The 20,622-nt window shown below is 52.0% G+C and overlaps 1 protein-coding gene across 1 annotated transcript in view; it reads left to right on the plus strand.

Moving 5' to 3' along the window:
• Positions 1-7,889: 7,889 nt before the first annotated feature.
• Positions 7,890-20,622, plus strand: part of ZNF362 (zinc finger protein 362) — a 34,404-nt gene continuing 21,671 nt past the window's right edge. The window contains exons 1-4 of the mRNA XM_003801266.3: positions 7,890-8,096; positions 13,740-13,865; positions 19,192-19,255; positions 19,453-19,699. Of these exons, the coding sequence (XP_003801314.1) occupies positions 13,828-13,865; positions 19,192-19,255; positions 19,453-19,699 (349 nt within the window). The 5' untranslated portion in view covers positions 7,890-8,096; positions 13,740-13,827. The remainder of the gene's footprint in view (positions 8,097-13,739; positions 13,866-19,191; positions 19,256-19,452; positions 19,700-20,622) is intronic.

Below are 20,622 nucleotides of genomic sequence, written 5' to 3' on the forward strand. Positions count from 1 at the left end.
CCTCGGCGTTTGCAGAACCCAGAAGTGAACAGCAGGCGACCCGGAAGGTTTGCGCGCGGCTCCGCACCGAGCCGGAGCCGGAGCCCGAGCCCAGAGTCTGAGCCGGAGCCCCAGCCCGGCCCTCCTCGGGCCGCCGGGCGCGGGGCTGCGGCCGCGTCCCGGAGGCGCCGCCAGCACAGCCAGGTCCGTGCGGGCCCGGGGCGCGCGGGGAGCGGGCCCAGAGGCGCCGGACGCCTGCCCGCGGGAAAGTTGCGCCGAGTTGCGGGCAGGGGCCGGGCCGGGGCGCGGGTGCTGTCAGCGCGGGCCGGGGCGCTCCGAGGGCCGGGGGCCGCCTGAGCCCGGGGCCCGGCCCAGAGCGGCGGCGATAGCAGCGGGGCGCGCGGGGTAGGAAGTGTCTCTTGCGGCGTGTCTGGGGCTGGTCTCCGAGTGTGTGCGTGTGTGTGTGTGTGCGCGCGCGTGTGTGTGTTTTCTTAAGCCGGGCTATTCAAACCTGCTGCAATTCTCCGGTAAACAATGATTCATGGGGCTTAATGCAAATAAACGGATTGCAAACGGCGCGGTTCGCGCACTTTGCAGCCGGCCCGGTGGAGCGGCCAGTGCCGGATTTCTCCCTTTTTTTGCAGATCTGCAGAATATGGCGTCCCTGTCCTGTTTTAAAAATAAGCCAGGCTGCCATTTTTGTTTTTCTTTTGTCTGAAAATTTTAATAAAACTGTCTGAGAATGTGGGAGAGGCGGCTGGAAGCAGAGGGGGCACCCGAAGGGTTGGCTTTTTTTCCTTTTCTTTGGCGAGTGCCGCGAGCCTTTCGGGGAGGTGAGACACAATGCAATTGCACTTTAAAGAAAAAAAAAAAGGGAAGCTGCCGGGCGATTTGGGGGGCAGGGCTGGGAATTTAAAGTTAACTCCGAAAGTTTTCTTTTTTTTTTTTCTTTCTTTTTTCTTTTTTCTTTTTTTTTTGGAAGGCGGTGAAATGCCGCGAAACGATCTCGGGGCCCATTTCTCCCCCCAGCCAGCTGCCTTTGCAGGGTTTTGGGGAAAAGTTAACTGCCGGTTTCCTCGGAGCTGCTGGGGCAGGGGGGGAAGATGTGGAGGCTTCGGGATGGGAGTTTTGGGGGAAACGGGGGGGACGTCTTTTGGAAGGGGCTCTATAAAAACGCCATTGTATGGAACTATGTCCTCATAGCTGGGGGAGAGGGCTGGCAGTTGGGGCTCAGTGGGCCCAGGGTTTCCAGCTAAGACCCTTGGCATGAGGAAATAATCTTTCTCACCACCCTGCCCTGGAGCAGTGTGGAACCTTTGGGAGCTGTGTCTGTAGGGGTGGGCCTATCTCCTTCATGGGTGGCCAGGCCCCCTTTGTAGGTGGGAATCCTGCCCAGGCACTGGGTAACCCCTGGACTCTTCAGGCAAGTGTGCTTGGCCATTTGCAGTTGGACAGCCCCTTCCCCAACCTGGTGGTCCACTTGGTCCCCAGAGGTGACATCTGGTGGTGAATACCCCCGTACCCACTCCATGGTGGGTTTTTGGCTGGGTGCAGGCTTGTAGCCCAGCAGGTCCTGTCTGGGCTGCTGGTCCCCCATGCTCTGATCTTCTCCCCTGTGGTGGGCACAGATCCCTTTCTGCTATCCCTGTCCTATGCCCTGGAGGCTTCTGAGCTGGAAGCAGTTTGGACTTTAAGTTGGTGAAGTTTCCCAATGAACAGGTCAGGGCCTGCTGACTCTCCTAAGAGGTCTGAAGGCTGGGCCCACAAGGTTTGGGTGGGTGGTGGCGCTGTCCAGGGCTCCAGGGGAGGGTTGGATCTAGCCTTTCCCTGTTGGGAAAGTCTGCTTGTCCTAGGAGGACCCGCACACTGCCCTGAGCCTGTCTAACCCCTGCTCTAGCATTTCCTGGAGGGGAGAGCACTCTAGCCTCACTCCTGGTCTATGTCCTGCCTTCCCCGGGCAGTGAGAGCTCCCTGAAGATGGAGTCAGGTGTTGAAGGCTGGGGTTTCAGGGCTTGGGGCTGTGGAACTTGGAGCACTTGGGCCAGAGGATACCTGAAGCAGGCACTTTTTAGATGGAGAAACTGAGGTCCAGAAAGAGGAAGTGACTTGCCCAAAGTCACAGTGCCAGGAAGAAGAGGAGCTAAGCCAAGGACCCAAATGCTCTCACTGCGGGGCTCTCCCCACTGTGGGTCCAGACCCGTGGAAGATTCATTTTGGACTGGATCTTTGGAAATGGACTGGAATGGGACAGCATTACCCCTTCACTCCCCACCCCACCCCACCATTATAATCCTTCCTGAGAGGATTGAACTTCATGGTTTGTACAGTGTGGTGCATGCTTGTTACCACGTCAGGCTCTCCCAGAAACTCAGTTCGGGTGAAACTGTCCATGTGGGAAAAATTAATCTCTTTATAAAATTTAGGAAATCAAGGCTGAGAAAGATAGAATGGTGGCAGAAGGCTTAAAACTAAGGCCTGCAGACTCCTTGCCTGGATGGATGTCAGTGCTGGTGGGGAGGGCTCTTCACCACCTTCTAGTTCATGGCCTCTCAAATTCTTCTGACCCCAGTGACTGTAAAAATCCAGAGGCCCATCTTCCACGGAGCATCAGAGCTGGAAAGGCCCTTTGAGGTCATCCCCTCCGAGAGGGGAAGCCCCAGCCCCGCCCCAGGCGTATGGTAGGAGCTCTGTATGTCCCCGCCAAATTATAAGGATTGCTGGTTACAGTCCTAGGCCCTGTCTTGATTTTGAGAAACATGGTGGTGGTTTCAGAATGAGCAAATGATCGTACTGCACGTACATAAAGCACTACCCAGGCCAGGTGGAAGTTACCTAGTGATTTGGGTCCCAGCTAGGACAGAGCCCTCGTCTGTGTCTATTCCTTTGTGAGATGCTCAGAGGGAGAGTGAACCACTCTACCCACTGCCAGGCTCCATGGGGCTCAGGAGAGCAGCAGTTGCAGGGAATGATGTTCCATAGTGATAGGGCCGTGAAATAATGACCAACACTTGGTAGAGACATGGGGAATGTCTCCCCATCTGTAGCCATGGAGAATGCAGGCAAACTGGTCCCAGGTGGAAAGGAGGAGGCTGGTATGTGGGTGAAGTGTGCCTTGGGTCTGAAGCCAGGCTGACCCTGGCCCTCCCCTGGACAGACCCTTCCCTGCCCTTCCTTCTAGCCATTCCTCTCTCCGTTTGTTCTGCCTCTGGTTAGTTTATTCACTCAGTTGTCTCTAGATCATTGCTTTATTCTTTCATTGTTCATTCATTAGTTGGTTAGTTTCCTCAGTACTCCATCTGTCTATCTGCCCATCCGCTCCTCGCTCCTCGGCTCACCTAGCCCAGGTTGGACGCACCTGTGAGATATACGTACAGTCCTCCAGTGCCCTAAAGCCAATGAAAAAGAAGAGATCATACTGCACATGCATAAAGCACTGCCCAGGGCAGTGTTCACTAGGTACCTATGGGAGTCTCCAGGGAATAAGAGGCTTGCAAATAACAAAGGAATTCCTCAGACCATCACTGTTGGGCCTGGGTCCTGAGGTCAAGTCCATTGTGTCAGATGGCTTGTGTGATGCTGAGCACATTCTTTCCCTCTCTGAGCCTTAATTTCTCCATCTCTGAAACGGGGTACTCTCTGAATTTCTCAGGGGTTGTTGGGAGTGATAGCAAGACCATTCTGCCATGTCTCCCAGCCCCACCCCAGGCATATGGTAGGAGCTCTGTACGTACCCACCAAATTATAAGTATTGCTGGTTACTGTCCTAGGCCCTGCCTTGATTTTGAGAAACGTGGTGGTTTCAGAATGAGCGACATGATCTGGAGATCCTGAAAGCCCTGCTCTCTTGTCACCCTCCTGAAACTCCTCTTATGTTTCCTAGGCATTTAGAAGAAAAAAATCCAAAGCCCTTTCTGGGCCTATAAGGAAGGCACTTCATGGTCTCGGGCCTCCCCACCTATTAACCTCAGTTTTCTCTCCACACTCTGGAATCTCACCACCTCCAGCCCCGTTGGCTTCTTTCTGCACCTTGAGTTTACAAAGCCTGTTGGCAGGGCCTTTGCACATTCCCCCACCTGGAGTGTTTTTCTCTAAGTGTTTGCATGGCTGGCACCTTCTTGTTTCACAGGTTTCTACTTGAATGTCACCTCCTCACAGGGGTTTCCCAGACCACTTGCTCTAAAATAGCTTTTCACTGCCACTTGCTGTCACATCAACCCATTTTTATTTTCTCTTGTGGCTCTTGTCAGTATCTGAGACCTTTTCACCTGTTTGTTTATTTGCACTTCTTGCCCCATGTGGATGTGAGCTGGTGGTTCTGCTGTGGTGTGGCTGGGACCTTAGCAGAGATGAGGAAAGGCTGGCATGGCCAGGTGTGGCAGCAGCCCTGACAGGCCGGCAGTGCTGGGAGATGCAGGTACATAGAGGGTTGTCATCTTCTTCCCCTGGGAGGCTCAGGGCTGTTGTTAGGAAATAATGAGATGAGTAAATCATGGAATCTAAGGATCCTGGTCGCTTCCAATCTCAGAACCTTAGACTCTCAGAAGCATCTGAGATGCTTTCCAGCCCAGAACCTTTGCCACTTGAGTCTTAGTGTGATCTGATCTTGGACTTAGACTCTTACAAAGTAGACTTTCCAGTGGCTTATTTATTTAGTGGCACAGAGTACTCAACTTTGTGTTAGGCCAAAGGCTTTGTATTAACACATTTCATTCTCATTGTTATTACCCCCATTTTACAGATTAGGAAACTGAGGCACAGATTAGGTAACTTGCTCCAGTTCATGGTGCTTGTTGGGGCTATTGCTGGGATTTAAACCCAGCGCTCCACCTAGGACTCCTCCTTAGAATCCATTCTCAGCCGTTGAAGGAAAGCCTGTCTTCACCCCACCTAATCCCTGCATACAGCGGGAATCCCTTCCTCATACCCTGACAAAAGGGCCTCTCCCTCCTCATCAGAGAGCCCCCAGCCCCCACAGTCCTTCATTGTTAGACATTTCTCTTTGCTGGGGAGATTGTCTCCTTTACAAAGTGTCAAGTGCTGTGAATACACCTGGGAGGGGATGTTAGTGTTCTGGTTTCTCAGTGCCTTTGACCTTGTGGTTTGGGGCTTCAGTAGCTACTTTCTTCCCACTGGGTTGTGAGTTCTTTGAGGGCAGGCAGCCTCAGTGCACAGTGTTGAATGTATGAATGAATGAATGAATGGGTATGCAAACACTGCTAGGATGTCAGTACTTCCCAAGCTCTTCCTATCTCTGTAGCCTGGTGCTTGGCACTTGTCTCGGGTATTTGGACAGGCTTGGTGCACTCCAGGAAAAGACAGAACAGTTTTCTCTCCAATAAAGTCTGCATCTGATGATATTTAAGTAAACAATTCTTGGAGCATTATGTGAGATCTAAAGTCATGCATTATTAGGAGAGAAGTAAACTTCCCACTTCGTTTTACATGTCAGGGAAACTGCATTGGGAAGGCAGAGGAGTGCACCTTGTCCAAGGTACATCTCCAGAGGCTTTGCTTGCTGGGCTTTCTGCTCCCCAGGTGCCAGTGGGCCACCACAGTATTAGCCTTGGGGTACAAAGGCAAGGGAAAGCCTTTACTGGGACAGCTGCTCCCTCTCTGCCACAAGTTTCCTCTCTCTACAATGGGGACAGTAATCCTGGATGCCTAAGGCTGTGCCTGACACTTGGGTGGGCTATGGTGAAAATTGGTTGTGTTATGGTGGTGGGGATGGCTTTATGGGACTCCAGGCTGGAGCTGGGCTGGGTTTGTGGAGGTGACTGAGTAGCGGAGTATTTTTGGTGGATAAGGTAATAGAGGAGGGCTGAGGGATTTGGCTCTGGGGTCCCAGGTGGTCTTCCCTTGTCCCGCCTCGTATGTGGCCACAGTGATGTCCCTGGTAGGCCCCCCACCATCTGGGTCCTTTTCTGAGCTTTGTGCAAATGCTTTGGGGTCCTTGGGGGAGCAGTCTAGCCATCCATCCAGGTTCTGGGGTTCTGTGGGGGACAACTGGCTAGGGGGCATACCCTTTCATATTTAGATACATACATTCATACATACTTACATTATCAGCTATTCCCCTGCTCACCTCCAACCTCCCACCCCATCTTTGCCAAATTGGGGTGCTCCCGTGCTGTTTCAGAAACACTGCCACAAATGTCCCAAATTGGGCTACCAGGGGTTGAGGAGACATGTCTGCTGGAGGGTGCCATCCATGCACGGTACACACACATCACACAGGAGCACACGCATACACCCCTGCCACCCGCATGCTTACACTCCCGGTACGCACCTGTGTGCACCATCACAGGAAACCACATGCTGCCACATGCCCATTCATTCATATGTGTGTCACCCTCTTGGTACACGTCCTGCTCACCTACACACCCAAGCCACACTCACCCAGGCCTACTTGGGCATGCCTGGGTCAGTGCATTGTGCACACACACACTCTTCTGCACCTGAGAGAATGACACCTTGCATTCTGGGCCTTGCACACTAGCCCCCCACACACACTTGCACTCAGGCGTGTGTCCATACCCTGCCTGGCTGTGCTTGAAGTAATGAGGCAGGTGGCTCGCTTCCGTCCACCTTTAAGAGTATTCTGGAGCATTTACTATAAGCCAGGCCCCATGGTTGATGCAGGGGATGGGCGTGAGGAAAACTGACATGTCCTAACAGGGAGACAGACGTATGGAAGACCACACGGATGATTATGTGGTTGCAGATTTCCGTCAGTGCTGGGAAGGAACTTCTTTCCTATAAAGGCTTCCCTATAGCTTCCGGCTCTCATGTTTGCTGTGATGAGAACTGTCATCCTAGTGGTGGTGTTGGGGGTGCTAGGAGGAACTGGGAGGAATGGATACCTGAACTTTGACCTGACATTGTCCAGGTGAAGGGCATTCCAGACCGAGGGAACAGCCTGTCCTGGGCAAAGACTCTGAGGTGGCAAATGCAGGAATGTGGAGATGTAGCCTTGTACCCTGGGATGAAGGGGCAGGTGGGGCCTGGTCTATTAGGACCTGGTGTGTCTCCCCCACCCACATGTCCACCCAGGCCCTACCCACTCCTTTGTCTGACCCTCACTGCCTTTCCCTGCTCAGGGCCCGCTCTGGCTGTGGCCTCCACCCCTGGCCTGAGTCATATTTGACCTGTGCCACTGGCTGCCTGCCCTGGGGGTCCTGTGGTACAGCAGGGGAGCAGGCTTAGGACCTTCTGCCAGGGCTTCCCTGCCCAGGACCCCTGGGACCTGTCTAGAAAGCTCCTGGGAGCCAGGCCAGAGCCAGGGGTAGCTTTCTTGTTTTGAGTTAATCTCAGACCTGGATCTGTGCCAGTCAGCAGGGCAGTCCCTATGGGTCCTGAAAACTGCCCAGAGCTACTCCACCCGCTAATCCCCTCAGGTAGCTTCACTGGTTGGGCAGATTTCCATGGGGGTCTTTGGAATGTTGGGAAAGGCTCTTAGGCCTTACAGAACTAACAATGATGACAATGAAAGCTAATACGGAGTCTTTACTGGATACCAGGCACTATTCTAAAGACTATGCTATTAACTCATTTAATCCTCACAACAACCCCATCGTCATTCCCAGTTTACAGATGAGAAAACTGAGGCTTAGGGCTTTTTTTTGAGACAGAGCCTCAAGCTATCCCCCTGGGTAGAGTGCTATGGCATCACAGCTCACAGCAACCTCCAACTCCTGGGCTCAAGCGAGTCTCCTGCCTCAGCCTCCCAAGTAGCTGGGACTACAGGCACCTGCCACAACGCCCGGCCATTTTTTTTGGTTGCAGCTATCGTTGTTTGGCGGGCCCGGGCTGGGGATTCGAACCCACCACCTTAGGTGTATGTGGCTGGCGCCTTAGCCGCTTGAGCCACAGGCGCCAAGCCGAGGCTTAGGGCTTTTAGGTAACAATTCCAAGGGCCCTGGCTGGGGCTCCCTATTCCCAGAAGCAGTACTTTTAACCCCTGAGCTGCCACACTACCCTTTGAGGGGTCCAGGAACCCAGGCTGTGATTTAGTTGAATTCCTTCATCTTACAGAGGAGGGCCTAGAGGCCCAGAGAGGAAATGGTCTTGCCAGAGGGTTTTGCTCCCTCTGCCCTCACCAGCTGCACAAACTTGGACAGGTTAGTATCTCTCTGAGCCTCATTTGTGACCCCAAACTAGGAAGAAATCATCATAGAAACTTTGGGGGACAGATGGGGACCGTAATTGAGAAGGGACCAGGTGTGAGGACTGCTTAGGTACCCCGGATGTGTGCTTTATGATGTCGTTAAGTTGTCCCTTTATGTTCTAAGCATCTTTCTGAATGTGTGGTATGTTTCAAAGAAATGTTCACGGGGTCATTGGGAGCCTGAGTGAGAAATATTATAAAGGGCTTACAGTGCCTTGTATGGAGGAAGTAACTATTATTATTATTATTATTATTATCATCACCACCATGATTTCATACAGGCAGAGTTCCTGCGGGGATGGGAGCTGGGGGTCCCTGGGGAAATGGAAGTGGGGTGGGGCACATGCTCAAAACCTTTAGAACTGGGGAGGCGCCTGTGGCTCAAAGGGGTAGGGTGCCGGCCCCATATGCCAGAGGTGGCGGGTTTAAACCCAGCCCTGGCAAAAAAAAAAAAAAAAAAAACACCTTTAGAACTGTCTCTCAGCAGGAGAGTTCCCAGTTGAGGGCCCTGAGCCTTGTGGAGAAGGCCCACTGCCCCCACTGTCTCCAGGCAGCTGGCATGGGGTGGGTACTGGGAGGCCTAGAGGGCAAAGGGGTTGGAGAGCCAGGAGATGGTGGGGGGAAAGGCAGCCTTCCAGCTACCATTGACCTGGGCCAGACAGCAGCCCCACCATCTTAGTGAAAACAGCCCTACCCAACCCCCTGTGGAAACACAGCCTAATTGGATCCAGGACCCTAGGGAGCTCTTCCTTACAGGAAGTTCCCAGGGGTGAGTTTCCAAGGGTGACCCTGCCTGGCCAGGGTCTTGGGGGTGGGGCAGTTGCAGCTGTGGGGCTCAAGGCTCTAGGCTGCATAGATTGGGGACAAAGGCGGAAAGAGGCAAACTGTGCATATGGGGGGGGTCTCAGGAGCTGGAAAGATGGGAAACCTCAGCTTCTCTTACCTAGACCATCTCCTACCTCTCCCCCTCCAGGCCATCCTTCAGCCCCATAATGACCTGTCCATTGAAAACCGTGACTGTGACCTTCCCTTGCTCAGACACCTCCCATGGCCCCCCCATGGCCTTTCATCCAGACACCTCTGGTCCTTTGGTAATGACGAGGTCACCTGTCTCTCCTGCCCCTAATATTCCTGCACCATACCCATACCTGGCCGATGTGATGCTGTGTACTTTTCTGCCACTGGGCATTTGCATGTGTGGTACTTTCCACCTACCATGCCCTCCCCTTGCAACAGCCTCCTGAAATTTCCTCCTGGCCTGTCTACCTTCATCAAGTCTCTGTGGTATGAGCCTGGCTTCTGAGCCCTTCCCTCGGGGGCAAGAACCATGTCTGAAAAACCTTTGCTATCCTCAAAAGCGAGCGTTTATCATGCCTTAGTGCACATGCTGACCCCCTGCTGGCAATGCTCTTCTGGCAGACTTCTTGGTCTTCAGGGCCTATGTATAAAGACCCCTCCTCTCATCGATTTTCTCAGTGTAGATTTATTGAGCACCCAATGTGTACTAGGCACTTAAGCAGCTACAATGTGGCCAGCACTTGGCTCTGGGTTGCAGCTGTGACTCTGCCCCTGTGGGTCATGGATGGGGAGATAAGCCTGGCAGAGTATTTAGAGGCAGGTGGGGTTGGGAAAATGTGAAGGCCATGGGAGTATATAACAGGGTAGCTCATTTTCTATGGGGTAAAAGGTCATAAAGTGTCCTTTAAGCAGAGACCAAAGGGAAGAGCCAGATGAGCTGGGGGCCAAGTGGGGGAATGGGGCTGTCACCAAACCCTGCTCTCGGGGAACTCACTTGGGGGATTGGATAGATACATAACCAGACACAATACCCACAGTGGTGACAGCTTAGCTGAGTTTTGAGGGCAGAGTTCCAGCTGGGTGGTATGGCCCCCAGAAGGAGGGCCACAGCCTGTGCAAAAGCAAGGCATATCAGAGCACTTCGTTCTGGGGGTCCTGAGACAGGTGCAGAGGGAAGTATAATGCATCAGGGTGGCCAGCAGAACTTTCTTAGCAAAAGCCTGGGTGTCAGACTGTGGAAGTTGCACTGTTCCCAAAAGCATTGGGACTCCAAGAAAGATTTTAAGCAGGAGCCTGAGTGCTGTGGGTATGTTCTTCTTTGGCCTGGTCTTCCCTGATGGAGCCCCTGGATGGGATGGAGAGTCCCTTCCTGACCCTGTTGGGGTCATGGGTGGAGGTTCACTGTGGGCTTTTGAGTAGGCTCCTGACTCTCCATGAGTCCCTGTCTTTTCAGTTAACTTGCAAAGTCTGAGCCCAGAATCCCATGTGAGGCTCATGGGCTGGGGTCTGGGGTGTCTTGCTTTGCCAAAGTTTATTGAACTTTTGATTTTATTACAAATATTCCTTAAAAAAGTCAAATAACAGCACTCCTCCAGGGCTATCTCCTCATCAGCTCTGACATGCAGAGTAGGGAGAGGACGTGAATAAAAACCCACTTCATGCTGGGCGTGGTGGCTCACACCTGTAATCCCAGCACTTTGGGACGCTGAGGCAGGAGGATAGCTTGTCCAGGAATTTGAGCTTTGTAGTGAGCTATGATGATGTGACTGCATTCCAGCCTGGACCCTGACCTCAACACACACACACAAAACAGAAACACCACCTATGTCTCTTCCCCCACCCTAAGCCTGAAAACACCACTCTTGTTAAAACTTTTGATGATTTCTTCCCCTCTTTTCTCTTAACACCTAGTTTTTATATAGATGTCTTTTTATCTATGCAGATTTTTTTTTTAATCTTCTCCTTTTCCCCCTGACTGTTGTATCATGAGCATTTTTTAAGTGATTGCAGAGTGGTTTGAATCCTTCTTCATAGATCCAGCTTCAGGGTGGAAGGCATTGTACTCCAGAGCCCGATTGTCTGGATTCAAATCCTACATTTACTCCTTGACTTTGGGCAAGTTTCCAGATCTCGCTGTGCCTCTATTCCTGATACGTTGACATGAGTGTTAAATGAGTCTTTACAACGCCAGGGACATTGGCTATTATTAATAACAGTAGCCTATATTTCTGAGTAACTTAACTGACAGAACCATCTCCCTATTATTTAAAATTTTGGCTGATCCAGGTTTCTGCTATTGTAAAAAACCACTGAAGCAAACTGCTTTGTGCATATATTAATAACTTTTTCTATTTTGAGGTTATTTTCTAGGGATGGATGAACAAGAATGGGATCGCCAGGCCAGGAAATTTGAGTGTTTTTGGAGCTCTAGACACATTACTGCCAGATTGTTTTCAGAAATGATTGTTCCAATTTACACTCCCACCAGTAATACACGGGAGTGCTAATTTCACCATATCCACACCAGTCTTGAGTGTTAGCATTTTCTTATTTCTTTGTGCTATTTTGACAGGTGAAGTTCGTTGAATTTTCACTGCTAGGGAAAATAAGCTGCTGTGTTTATTAGCTGTTAACATCTCTTTGGGGTCTGCCAGTCTTTGCAGGGGACATACAGGCCCTTTTCAGAACAATTAGGAAGATAGGACTTAGATACAAGAAATAGGGAACAGTGTAACGCAAGGGACATCACAGTGCCAAGTGGGTGGAGAGGACTCAAAGCACAGGGTCCTATCCAGGCCATGGCAATTTCATTTCTCTCTACCTAAGCATTCATTCATTCATTCATTTAAACATTTAACAGGTACTATGCGTGGCATAAAATGTAAATAACTCAGCCATTATTCTTCCCTGACAGAGTGCAGGTTTAGCAGCAGGGATGGATAAGAAAATAGACATAAATGGGGTGAGAGGTGCTCTGATGATTGAAATACAGGGTACCAGGGAGCAAAGAGGAGAGCACCCAGTGCTGCCAGGGACTGGAGGTGGAGCAGTTCCTGAAGACTTCAGGAAAAAGTGGCTTGTAAGCTGGAGCCTGAGAGATGAGCTGGAATTAACTAATGAAATGGAGAAGACAGAGGGTATTAGGGAGGTGCACCTTGTGGAAGCTGAAGAGGCAAGGAGAGACGTGGACCCCTTTGGGAATAGGGAGACTGCCAGTCTGGTTGGGCTGGGCAAGGTGGAACAGCTAGTGAGGCCAGAGAGGTCAGCAGGAACTGGGCCTAAGCAGCCCAAAGGTTGTTTGCAGGGAAGTAGGGAGCCATGGAAGGTTCTAAGTGGGGCAGAATTGTAATCTGACTTAGAGATGCCAGAGTGACTGCAATAGGAGAGTGGAGTAGGGGAAGAGGGTAGAAGTGGAGAAATCATGAAGAGCCTCTTGCAATGCTGAAGCCAGAGCTGAATGGGTCTTGGACAGGGCAGGGGAGCTGGTGGAGACCCTCTTCTCTCACCATCCTCTCAGATCCTAACCAGTTGCAAAGTGGGGATTGAATATCATCTCTTCTGATACCCTATCCCCTCCCCCTAGTCTGTGGGCCTCAAGGCTAAGGCTGTGCAGGGCCTGGCATGCCATGGTCAGTTGAGTGCCCACCAACAAGTGACCTTGACCTTCTGCTCTTCTGTGCCTCTAGTCCCTCCATCTGTTCCCTTTCTTGGGCTGCCAGTCACTTTCTTTCTTTCATTTTTTAAGAATGAATTTATTGTTTTCATTATAAAAGCAACTAAATGACATTACTGAGAATTTGGAAACCAGAGAAACAAAGACAAGAAAACAAGAGCAGCCCCAGCTGCCTCCCCCCACCCCATGCTCCCAGTCTCCCTTGGGCGTGGTTCCCTGCAGCTTTCTTTTTCTGACGCAGGTTTTTATTTTTGCCTCCTTGTAATCATAGTGTTCGGACAGTTTTGGGTCCTGCTCTCTCCTGTTTGCTAGTTCCCATGTGGCCTTGGGGTCTGGACAAATCTTGTTTTTCAACGTGTGTGGGATGGGCTGGGGATGGGGGGGGGGTAGGACGGAAGTTGCTTAACTGCACCCCCTGCCCTCCAGTGGGCAAGGCTCATTACATTCCACCCTGGGCTGCCCATCTGCTTTGTGACTCTCTAGGTCTGAATGTCCCCAGGTGGCAGGAACTGGCACCTGGGGTACACCTCTTTAAGCACACACTCCCCTTCCTGGAGATTGCTGGGCTGGCCTTGTAGCCCACCCTCTGGTAAAGGGTGATGGGCAGATCTGGTTTTAAATCCAGACAGCTCTGTGACCTCAGGCAAGTTGCTTAAGCTCTCTGGACCTCAGTTTTCTTATCTGTACAATGGGTCTACTTTAATAGTAAAGAAATGTCTGTGAAATGTCCTGACACATTACTTGGCCTGTTGTAAGTGACCTCCTTGGGCTAGATGTGGGCAGAGGTGAATGAAGACCAACCCTACCTGTTAAAAACATGAAGTCTGGTGGGGAAGAAATCCTGGAAAAGAGATAACCACACACACCAGCATGTGATCAGCCCTGTAGTGCTGGGTAAGATCTGTGTGGCATCCTAACTCCATCACTTATTACTGTGTGACTTAGAACAAGTTGATTGACCTCTCTGAGCTGCAGTTTTTTTCTTCTGTTAAATGCACATCTCACAGAGTGATTGAGAAGATTCAGTGACATGAATCATAACATTTTCAACACATAGGTGTTGAAATCAATAGTAGCTGCCATTTTATTATCATTATTATTGTTATTGTTATTCCCATATACAAGGTGCTGTTGGGAACACAGAGGAAGTGACTGGCTGGGGGTTCAGGGAAAGCTCCGTAGAAGAGGGAACACTTGAGCTGGGTCTTGAAGGATGAGTAGAAGTTCACCAAGTGGGAAAGGACACTCTAGGTAAGGATTCCAGGTTGCGATCTGTCAATGAGGGGTTTGTTCTCTGGGGGAATTAAGGCATTGTGTTCATCCCAACTTCCCTGAGCACCCCCACTGCTGCCGTCTGGGCCTGCCCCCAGGGGGGAGGTGTGTGCTCACCCTGCTGTGGCAGCCTCCTGTGGTCTACTGGCTGTGGGTTCCTGCTCATGGCAGTTGCTGGATCGCTGTAAGTCCATGTTTGGAGCTGCAGGTCTGTGTTTGTCTTGTGTGTCTGGGTTTGGTGCTGTCTGTCTGCATGTTCTGTGGTGTGTTTGTCAGCATTGATATCCACAGGGCCTCTGGGGCTCCACTGGGGGGCAACCTGCATGCTTCCTTGGCTGCCAGCTCTAACCCTTAGGCCTCTTGGGCCATTCTCCTCCCTGGCGAAGGTGCAGCCCCTGCTTCTCCCCGAGCGCCTCTCTGCACCATCCAGTCCCCTCTACACTCAACACCCAGAGGAGCCTTTCTCAACCTTAGATTCCGTCCCACCTGCTGCTGCCTCAAGTCCAGCCTCCAGGCCTAGGAATCAGGAAGCAACCTTCTCTGTCTGGCCATGGCTGGTGGCTCCAACCTTATCTCCTGTCTCCTAGTCAACACTGAACATTCAGTGCTCCCCTCCACGCCCTTTGCTTTTTACTTGTGGGCCTTTGCTCAAGCTGTTGCTTCTGCAGGGAATGCTCCCCATTCCTTTGCCTGGCTAACTCCCACTCATCCTTGAAGACCCAGGGCAGGCATCACCTCCCCTGGAGGTCCTCCCTGATCCTCTCCAGGGCTAGGTCAATTCCTGGCTCTGGGCAGCTAACCTCTTACAGGGGGGCAGGATAACTTGCCTGGGGTCAAAGCTGGCAAGTTTGGGCCAAGATTTGAACCTGGCTGTGTTGGGCTCCAAACAAAGCAGGCCGTTCCATGATCGAGGCAGGGTGACAGTGGCTGAGAATCCTGGAGGAGTGGGTGGATTTGAGAGAGATTTTGGAAATTGAATCCTTAGGACGTGGCTGGTGGGGGGGTCTCAGGTGGGAGGCAGAGAGGGGAAGTGTTGTGGATTACTGTGTGTCTTGGCAGGAGCACCTGGGCAGATGGGGATGTCGCTGTCCAGCTCAGGCCTGCTGGGTGTGTGTAGCCTGAGACAACCAAAAGGGAATGCCTGAGAGGCCACTTAAGAGCTAGGCCTGGAGCTCCAGGGAGAGCCTGAGCTGGAGGGGGGACATAGGGCTTGCCTGGCCTTTAAAGTCCTAGAGCAGAAGGGCCACCGGGGACTGAGGCCAGTGGGAGAGAGAGGACTCCTTCCTCATTCTGAGGTGCCCAACTGGTAGGAATAGGAGCTAGGCAGATGTGAAGGCAGCTGAGAAGGTGAGGAACTCAAGGGTCATGGCACATAGGTCTTCTCAAGGGATCAGGTGGCAGGGAGGCCACAGAGGATAGGCCGGTGCCCTATTGGCTTTGACCACGTGGAGGTCTTTGGTGGTGTGTGGTAGGTCTCATAGGTTTTTGCAGAAGCTTGTGGGTCACTTGTCTGCTTCCTCCAGTTAGCTTGGGGCTACCAGAAGGCAGGGCTCTTCCCTATTACCTTGGGTTCCCCAGCCCTGGTCCCTGGTTTGGCCCAGAGGATGTGTCTAATACTAATGAGTGGACAGATGGGCCAGCTGCTATTGGCAGGCCGTTTTCAGAAGCAGCTCTACAAAGTGTATCATTCATCTACCCATTCAACTTTTTCCACCTTTTGGAATAATAAAAGCAAAATGATGATTTGTTTGTCCCACTGCAAGGATCAGGACTATGTCTCGGGGCTCACAGTACAGAGTCTTAGGTTCTGTCCGGTGCTCGTGGCCCTGCCCAGTCTGCCTGTCCTGCCCAGCCACCAGCATGTCTCTGCCTACCCCGGCTCCTCTGGCTCCCTCCCCAACCCTCACACAGGCTTCTTCCTACCTCACTAGTCCCCTGCTTCATAGCTTCCCTGGCCTGGCATACTCCCTGGTGCCTTTTTACCACAACATTCCCACCCAACATCTTAGCACAGCGTTTGTGACCTGCCAGCTGGCCTGTGTCTCTGGCCACCTCACTCTCTGCAGCTGTTTTTGGTACCTATGGTGGCTGCTCCCTGTCCTAAGCCTCATGCCTCTGCTCAAGCTACCTCTGCCAGGAAAGCCCCCTTTTGCCTTGCCCATTTGTCCTAGACACACATCTGAGCTTGTGTCTCTCCTGCTTTAAACCCCTCTCTCATCTGAGTAGCTGAGCCTGGCTTTGGCCATCCCTTTTCTAGGATAGGTCCGAGGGTTGCACATGAGATACTGTTGGTGAGCACCTAGCAACGTGTCTTGATGCTCAGTTGTAGCTCAGCAAATGTTTGGCTCTGCCCTGCCTGCTCTGCAGTTGGCACACAGTAGGTGGACGCCAGAGCTAGGATCACTGACTGAATAATTAAATTACTTAGAACAGGCCAGAGAAATCAGGCAGAGGCTGTGCAGATCAGATTAAGCGAGCCAGAGCAGGCTCCTTCCCCTCTGTGGGTCAGATTTCCCAACTATGTTTGGGGGGTGTCCCTGACCAACCAGAGGCCTGATAAGTGGCAGGGATGATGCTGTGTCTAAGATATGGGACCCTGGGCAAGCTCCCCTCTTTCTTACAGCTCCCTGACCAGGGTAGCAGCTCTGAACTTAACACTGAATTGAACTGAAGAGCAAAAGGAAGAGTTAGCTGCTCCAGAACTGTTTGAGGAGTAGCCGGATACAGTAGGCAGAGTCCTAGGCCAGGACAGAAGCAAGGCAGCTTGTTTTTACCCCATTTTACAGATGAGGAAAACTGAGGTGTAGAGTGCCAACACCCAACATTGCAGCACAGTGCTGCCTCCTGTTTCCCATCCTCGGGGCCTGAAGCAAGGTGCCTCCCTCCTGGTGCCCTAGTTTCTTCCTCTGTGAAATGGGGTGAAAATTCCTCCCTGCTTGCCATCCTCCTTGGGTTCATGAGAATGCCTATAGGTGCAGAAGAGCTTTGCAAATTGTGAACAGTGTTAGATAGTTGTGTGGGATTGTGTTTATATAATTACTATTTAAGAAGAAATTCATTTATTCATTCTGTCATACAACTCACATTGTTGATAACCTCTGGGGCCTGCCTGGGCGCTGGGGATACCCTCATGAATGAGAGGTATATCCAATCTCTGGTTCCCCTAGCTCTGGAGCCTCACTCTGGCTTTATAGCTCTGTCCCCTCCAAGTTTCCCCCTCGGACAACAGCAGGGTTAGGACAGGTCCTGAGACTGCTGAGTGAGCAAGTACTCACCCATAGGGTCACAGGTATGCCCGCCTAAGGGAGGGCTTGTTCACAGTCCCACGGTCAGGATGCTTTGTCATTCATCCCTGGACAGCCAAGGGACTCATGAGCTGGACTTTGGAGTCAAGCACATCAGTGTGGGAACTCAGCTCTCCGCTTACTTGCTGTGTGACCCTGAGCAAGTCATGCCACCTCTCTGAACTTCAGTTTCCTTAGTTGTAAGTTGGGGATGATGAAAGTACCTTCCTGCCTTTCAGTGTCAGGGTGCCTGCAACAAGGTGGGCAGTTAGTAACTTCATCCTCCTTTTATTGTTTTGAGGTTTTTCAGGCAAAGAGGAAGTTGGAGGGGTATGGAGCAGTCAGGGACAACTCCAGGCAGGAAGTGCTCTCACATTGGGCTGTAAGGGGTGGGGGGAGGGTGTTTGAATGGGAAGAAGAAAGGGCATCTTGGTGCCTGTGCTTGGTGGGAGCAGGAGGGCTATGGAGAGGAGGAGCTGCCCCCACTGCCGCAGAGGAGGGTATTGTGACCCCCACCTGGCCAGGCTCAGATCCAAGCCCCACCCCTGGGGCTGGGAATGAGTGGCAAGGACTTTTGCATATAGATACTGAGCCATTTGCATGTGGGTATTTGCTCTACCAAGGCCTGAGGTTTGCAAAGCAAATTCCCCAGAGAAACCAGCTTGAGCAAATCTGATTCCTAGTTTTGACTCTGGCACCCTAGCTCTGTGGTCTTTGACAGGTCTCTTGGCCCCCCTTTCTCCAAGCCTCAGTTTCTTCACCTATAAAATGGGATAATAATACCCCTTGTACCTACCTTTCAAGTGAAGGTCACAAGAGATAATTCATTTTAAAAGATCTTTCTTAAAATGTTGAGATTAGCTTGTGTCCTTATTGAAGGTTTTCTCCTGAAATCCTATGGCTACAATTCCAGTAGGGGCTTGTCAAGCTTCCAGGACCAGGAAAAAAGGTTGAAGGCACTTCATTTTGGCCTTTTTGTGTCAAAATAAACAATATCACTTAAGCAACAATAACAGTTAGGAAGTAATTTCTATAAGAGAGTTAAGAGAAACGCAGGGGCCAGGCGTTAGGAGTACATCAGTGCACCATGGTCCCTGTAAACCACTTCCTGCCTTACCACTCTAGGGTTGCAGGAAGACTCAGACCCTTTGGAAGACTGAGATAGTCCTGAAGGCCCATCCTTGATATTGCCCTGGTTGAAAAGGCCTCCTAACTGCACAGGCCTGGCGTGGAACTTGCCAGAGGTGAGGGCCACCAGATTGTCACACACTTTGTCACACACTTTACTGAAGAGCCCCAAACCGCCCTAGCTTCAGACCTGCTCAACTCCTCCTTAAACACAGCATTCTGATGCACATTCCTGTCAGTCAAATGTTGCACGTGGCCTTGTGCAACCAAATGTTGCCTGTTTCTTGAAGATAACTTTGCAGAAGTCCAATTTCTTGAGTCAAAGGGCATTTGAGTCTCTTAAATCATCCTGCCAAATTGTCCTTCAGAGAAGCTATATGTGGTGATCCTGAGTTGCCCTCTGTGTTTTGATAAGGATGTCAGTACTCAAGCAGGTGGGAGACAGAAGGGCAGGAGTCAGGGATGGGTAGTTGCTTCTGCTCTCTGGCCATTTACAGAGTTGCTCCAGGGCCCCCTCATTTTGTCTCTGGGGTTGGGGCTTCTTTGTGGGTCCAGGTGGTTGGCTCTGCAGCCCAGCGCCCTCCTGTGGGGGCCAACATTGGTCTGCCAGCATAAGGGTGATGGGGTGGGGGTGGGCTGGGAGCATTCAGGTCTGGATGTGACCTTTGCCCTCTGGGGCCCACGAAGGGACACACTGAATTCCAGACTCTTCAGCCTGGAGATGTGGGCTCCTGGGCGTGGTGGGAGACTTCTCTCCTGGGAAGCTGAGGATCCCACCGGGGCAGGGATCCCAGATACTGGCCTCAAATTAAATGGGGGTAGCAGGCCACAGCTTGCCCCAGGCCAGTTGGGAGAGCTTTCTTCCCAGTGACAGTTGCACTCTCTCTCCACAGGATGGCCGAGCCTCGATTTAACAACCCCTACTTCTGGCCCCCTCCTCCCACCATGCCCAGCCAGGTAAGACTCATGTAGTTGGCAAGACCCTCGGGTTGCCCCCCCCTCATCAGAGCTGCTTCACTTTGCCCAGGCTTTGGCTGTGGCCTCCAGGGCGGGGGCAGAGAGGGAACGTGACTCGTGGGTGGACGCACATACCTGGGAAAGGACAGGGCGCGCGCGGCCAAGGCTCCCTCAGCCCTCTGCTCTCCCACCCGCAGCTGGACAACCTGGTCCTGATTAACAAGATCAAGGAGCAGCTAATGGCGGAGAAGATCCGGCCGCCTCACCTGCCACCCACGTCGGCCTCGTCGCAGCAGCCTTTGCTAGTGCCTCCCGCGCCTGCCGAGAGTAGCCAGGCCGTCATGTCGCTGCCCAAGCTGCAGCAGGTGCCGGGGCTGCACCCGCAGGCTGTGCCGCAGCCAGACGTGGCGCTGCACGCGCGGCCGGCCACCAGCACTGTCTCCGGTACTGCGGAGGGGGCGGGGCCTTGGGTGGGCGGGGCTGGTGGGGCTGGGCTAGGTGAGAAGAGCCGGTGGAAGGGCCTGGGGTGGGGGATTCCCGAAACTGGGAGTGGCGGGGTTGGTGAGACAATTACTGGAAGAACACTTTCCTCCCCTCAGTGGACAGGTCAGGGGTAGGTCAAAGCCAAGTTGACATAGAGAACTTTGGGGATCCAGGGAACAACCCTGACCAGACGTGGAGGTTGAGAGAAGACTTCCTTGGAGGAGTCAAAATGTAAGGAAGGGGTGGCGGCAAAATAGGGAAGTGGGGCAGGAAGGGGGAACAGCACGTGCAAAGGGAGTTATGTGTGTAGGAAGCAAGAGAAGGACCATCTGTCTGGAGTGGGGAGGGCCAAAAGATGATGGTGGTGGTGGCAGCTAAGTCAAGTTGAGCACCTGTATGTGTTTACCAGTGTTCACTTTATCGTTCCCAGCAGCCTACTGCGATAGAGATTAATAGGTTGAACAATGGACCGTTTTGCACTTACAAAAACAGCAATTTCACTCTAATATTTTCATTCAACAAATGAGGAAACTGAGGCAGAGAAAGTAAAAGACATGTACAACCCCAGTTTATAGCTAGTAAGAGCCAGGGATAGGCAATGTGAATCCAGAGCCCTTTTTTTTTTTTTTATTTTGAGACAGAGTCTCACTCTGTTGCCCTCGGTAGAGTGCTGTGGCATCACAGCTCACGAGCAACCTCCAACTCTTGAGCTTAAATGATTCTCTTGCTTCAACCTCCTGAGTAGGTGGGACTACAGGCACCTACCACAATGCCCAACTATGTATGTTGCAATTGCCACTGATGTGTTTTAGCTGGCCAAGGCCGGGTTCGAACCCACCACCCTTGGTATATGGGGCTGGCACCCTACCCACTGAGCCACAGGC

This window comes from Otolemur garnettii, unplaced genomic scaffold (assembly GCF_000181295.1).
Source record: "Otolemur garnettii isolate 467f Iridium unplaced genomic scaffold, OtoGar3 scaffold00204, whole genome shotgun sequence".
In the NCBI taxonomy this organism is placed as follows: domain Eukaryota; kingdom Metazoa; phylum Chordata; class Mammalia; order Primates; family Galagidae; genus Otolemur; species Otolemur garnettii.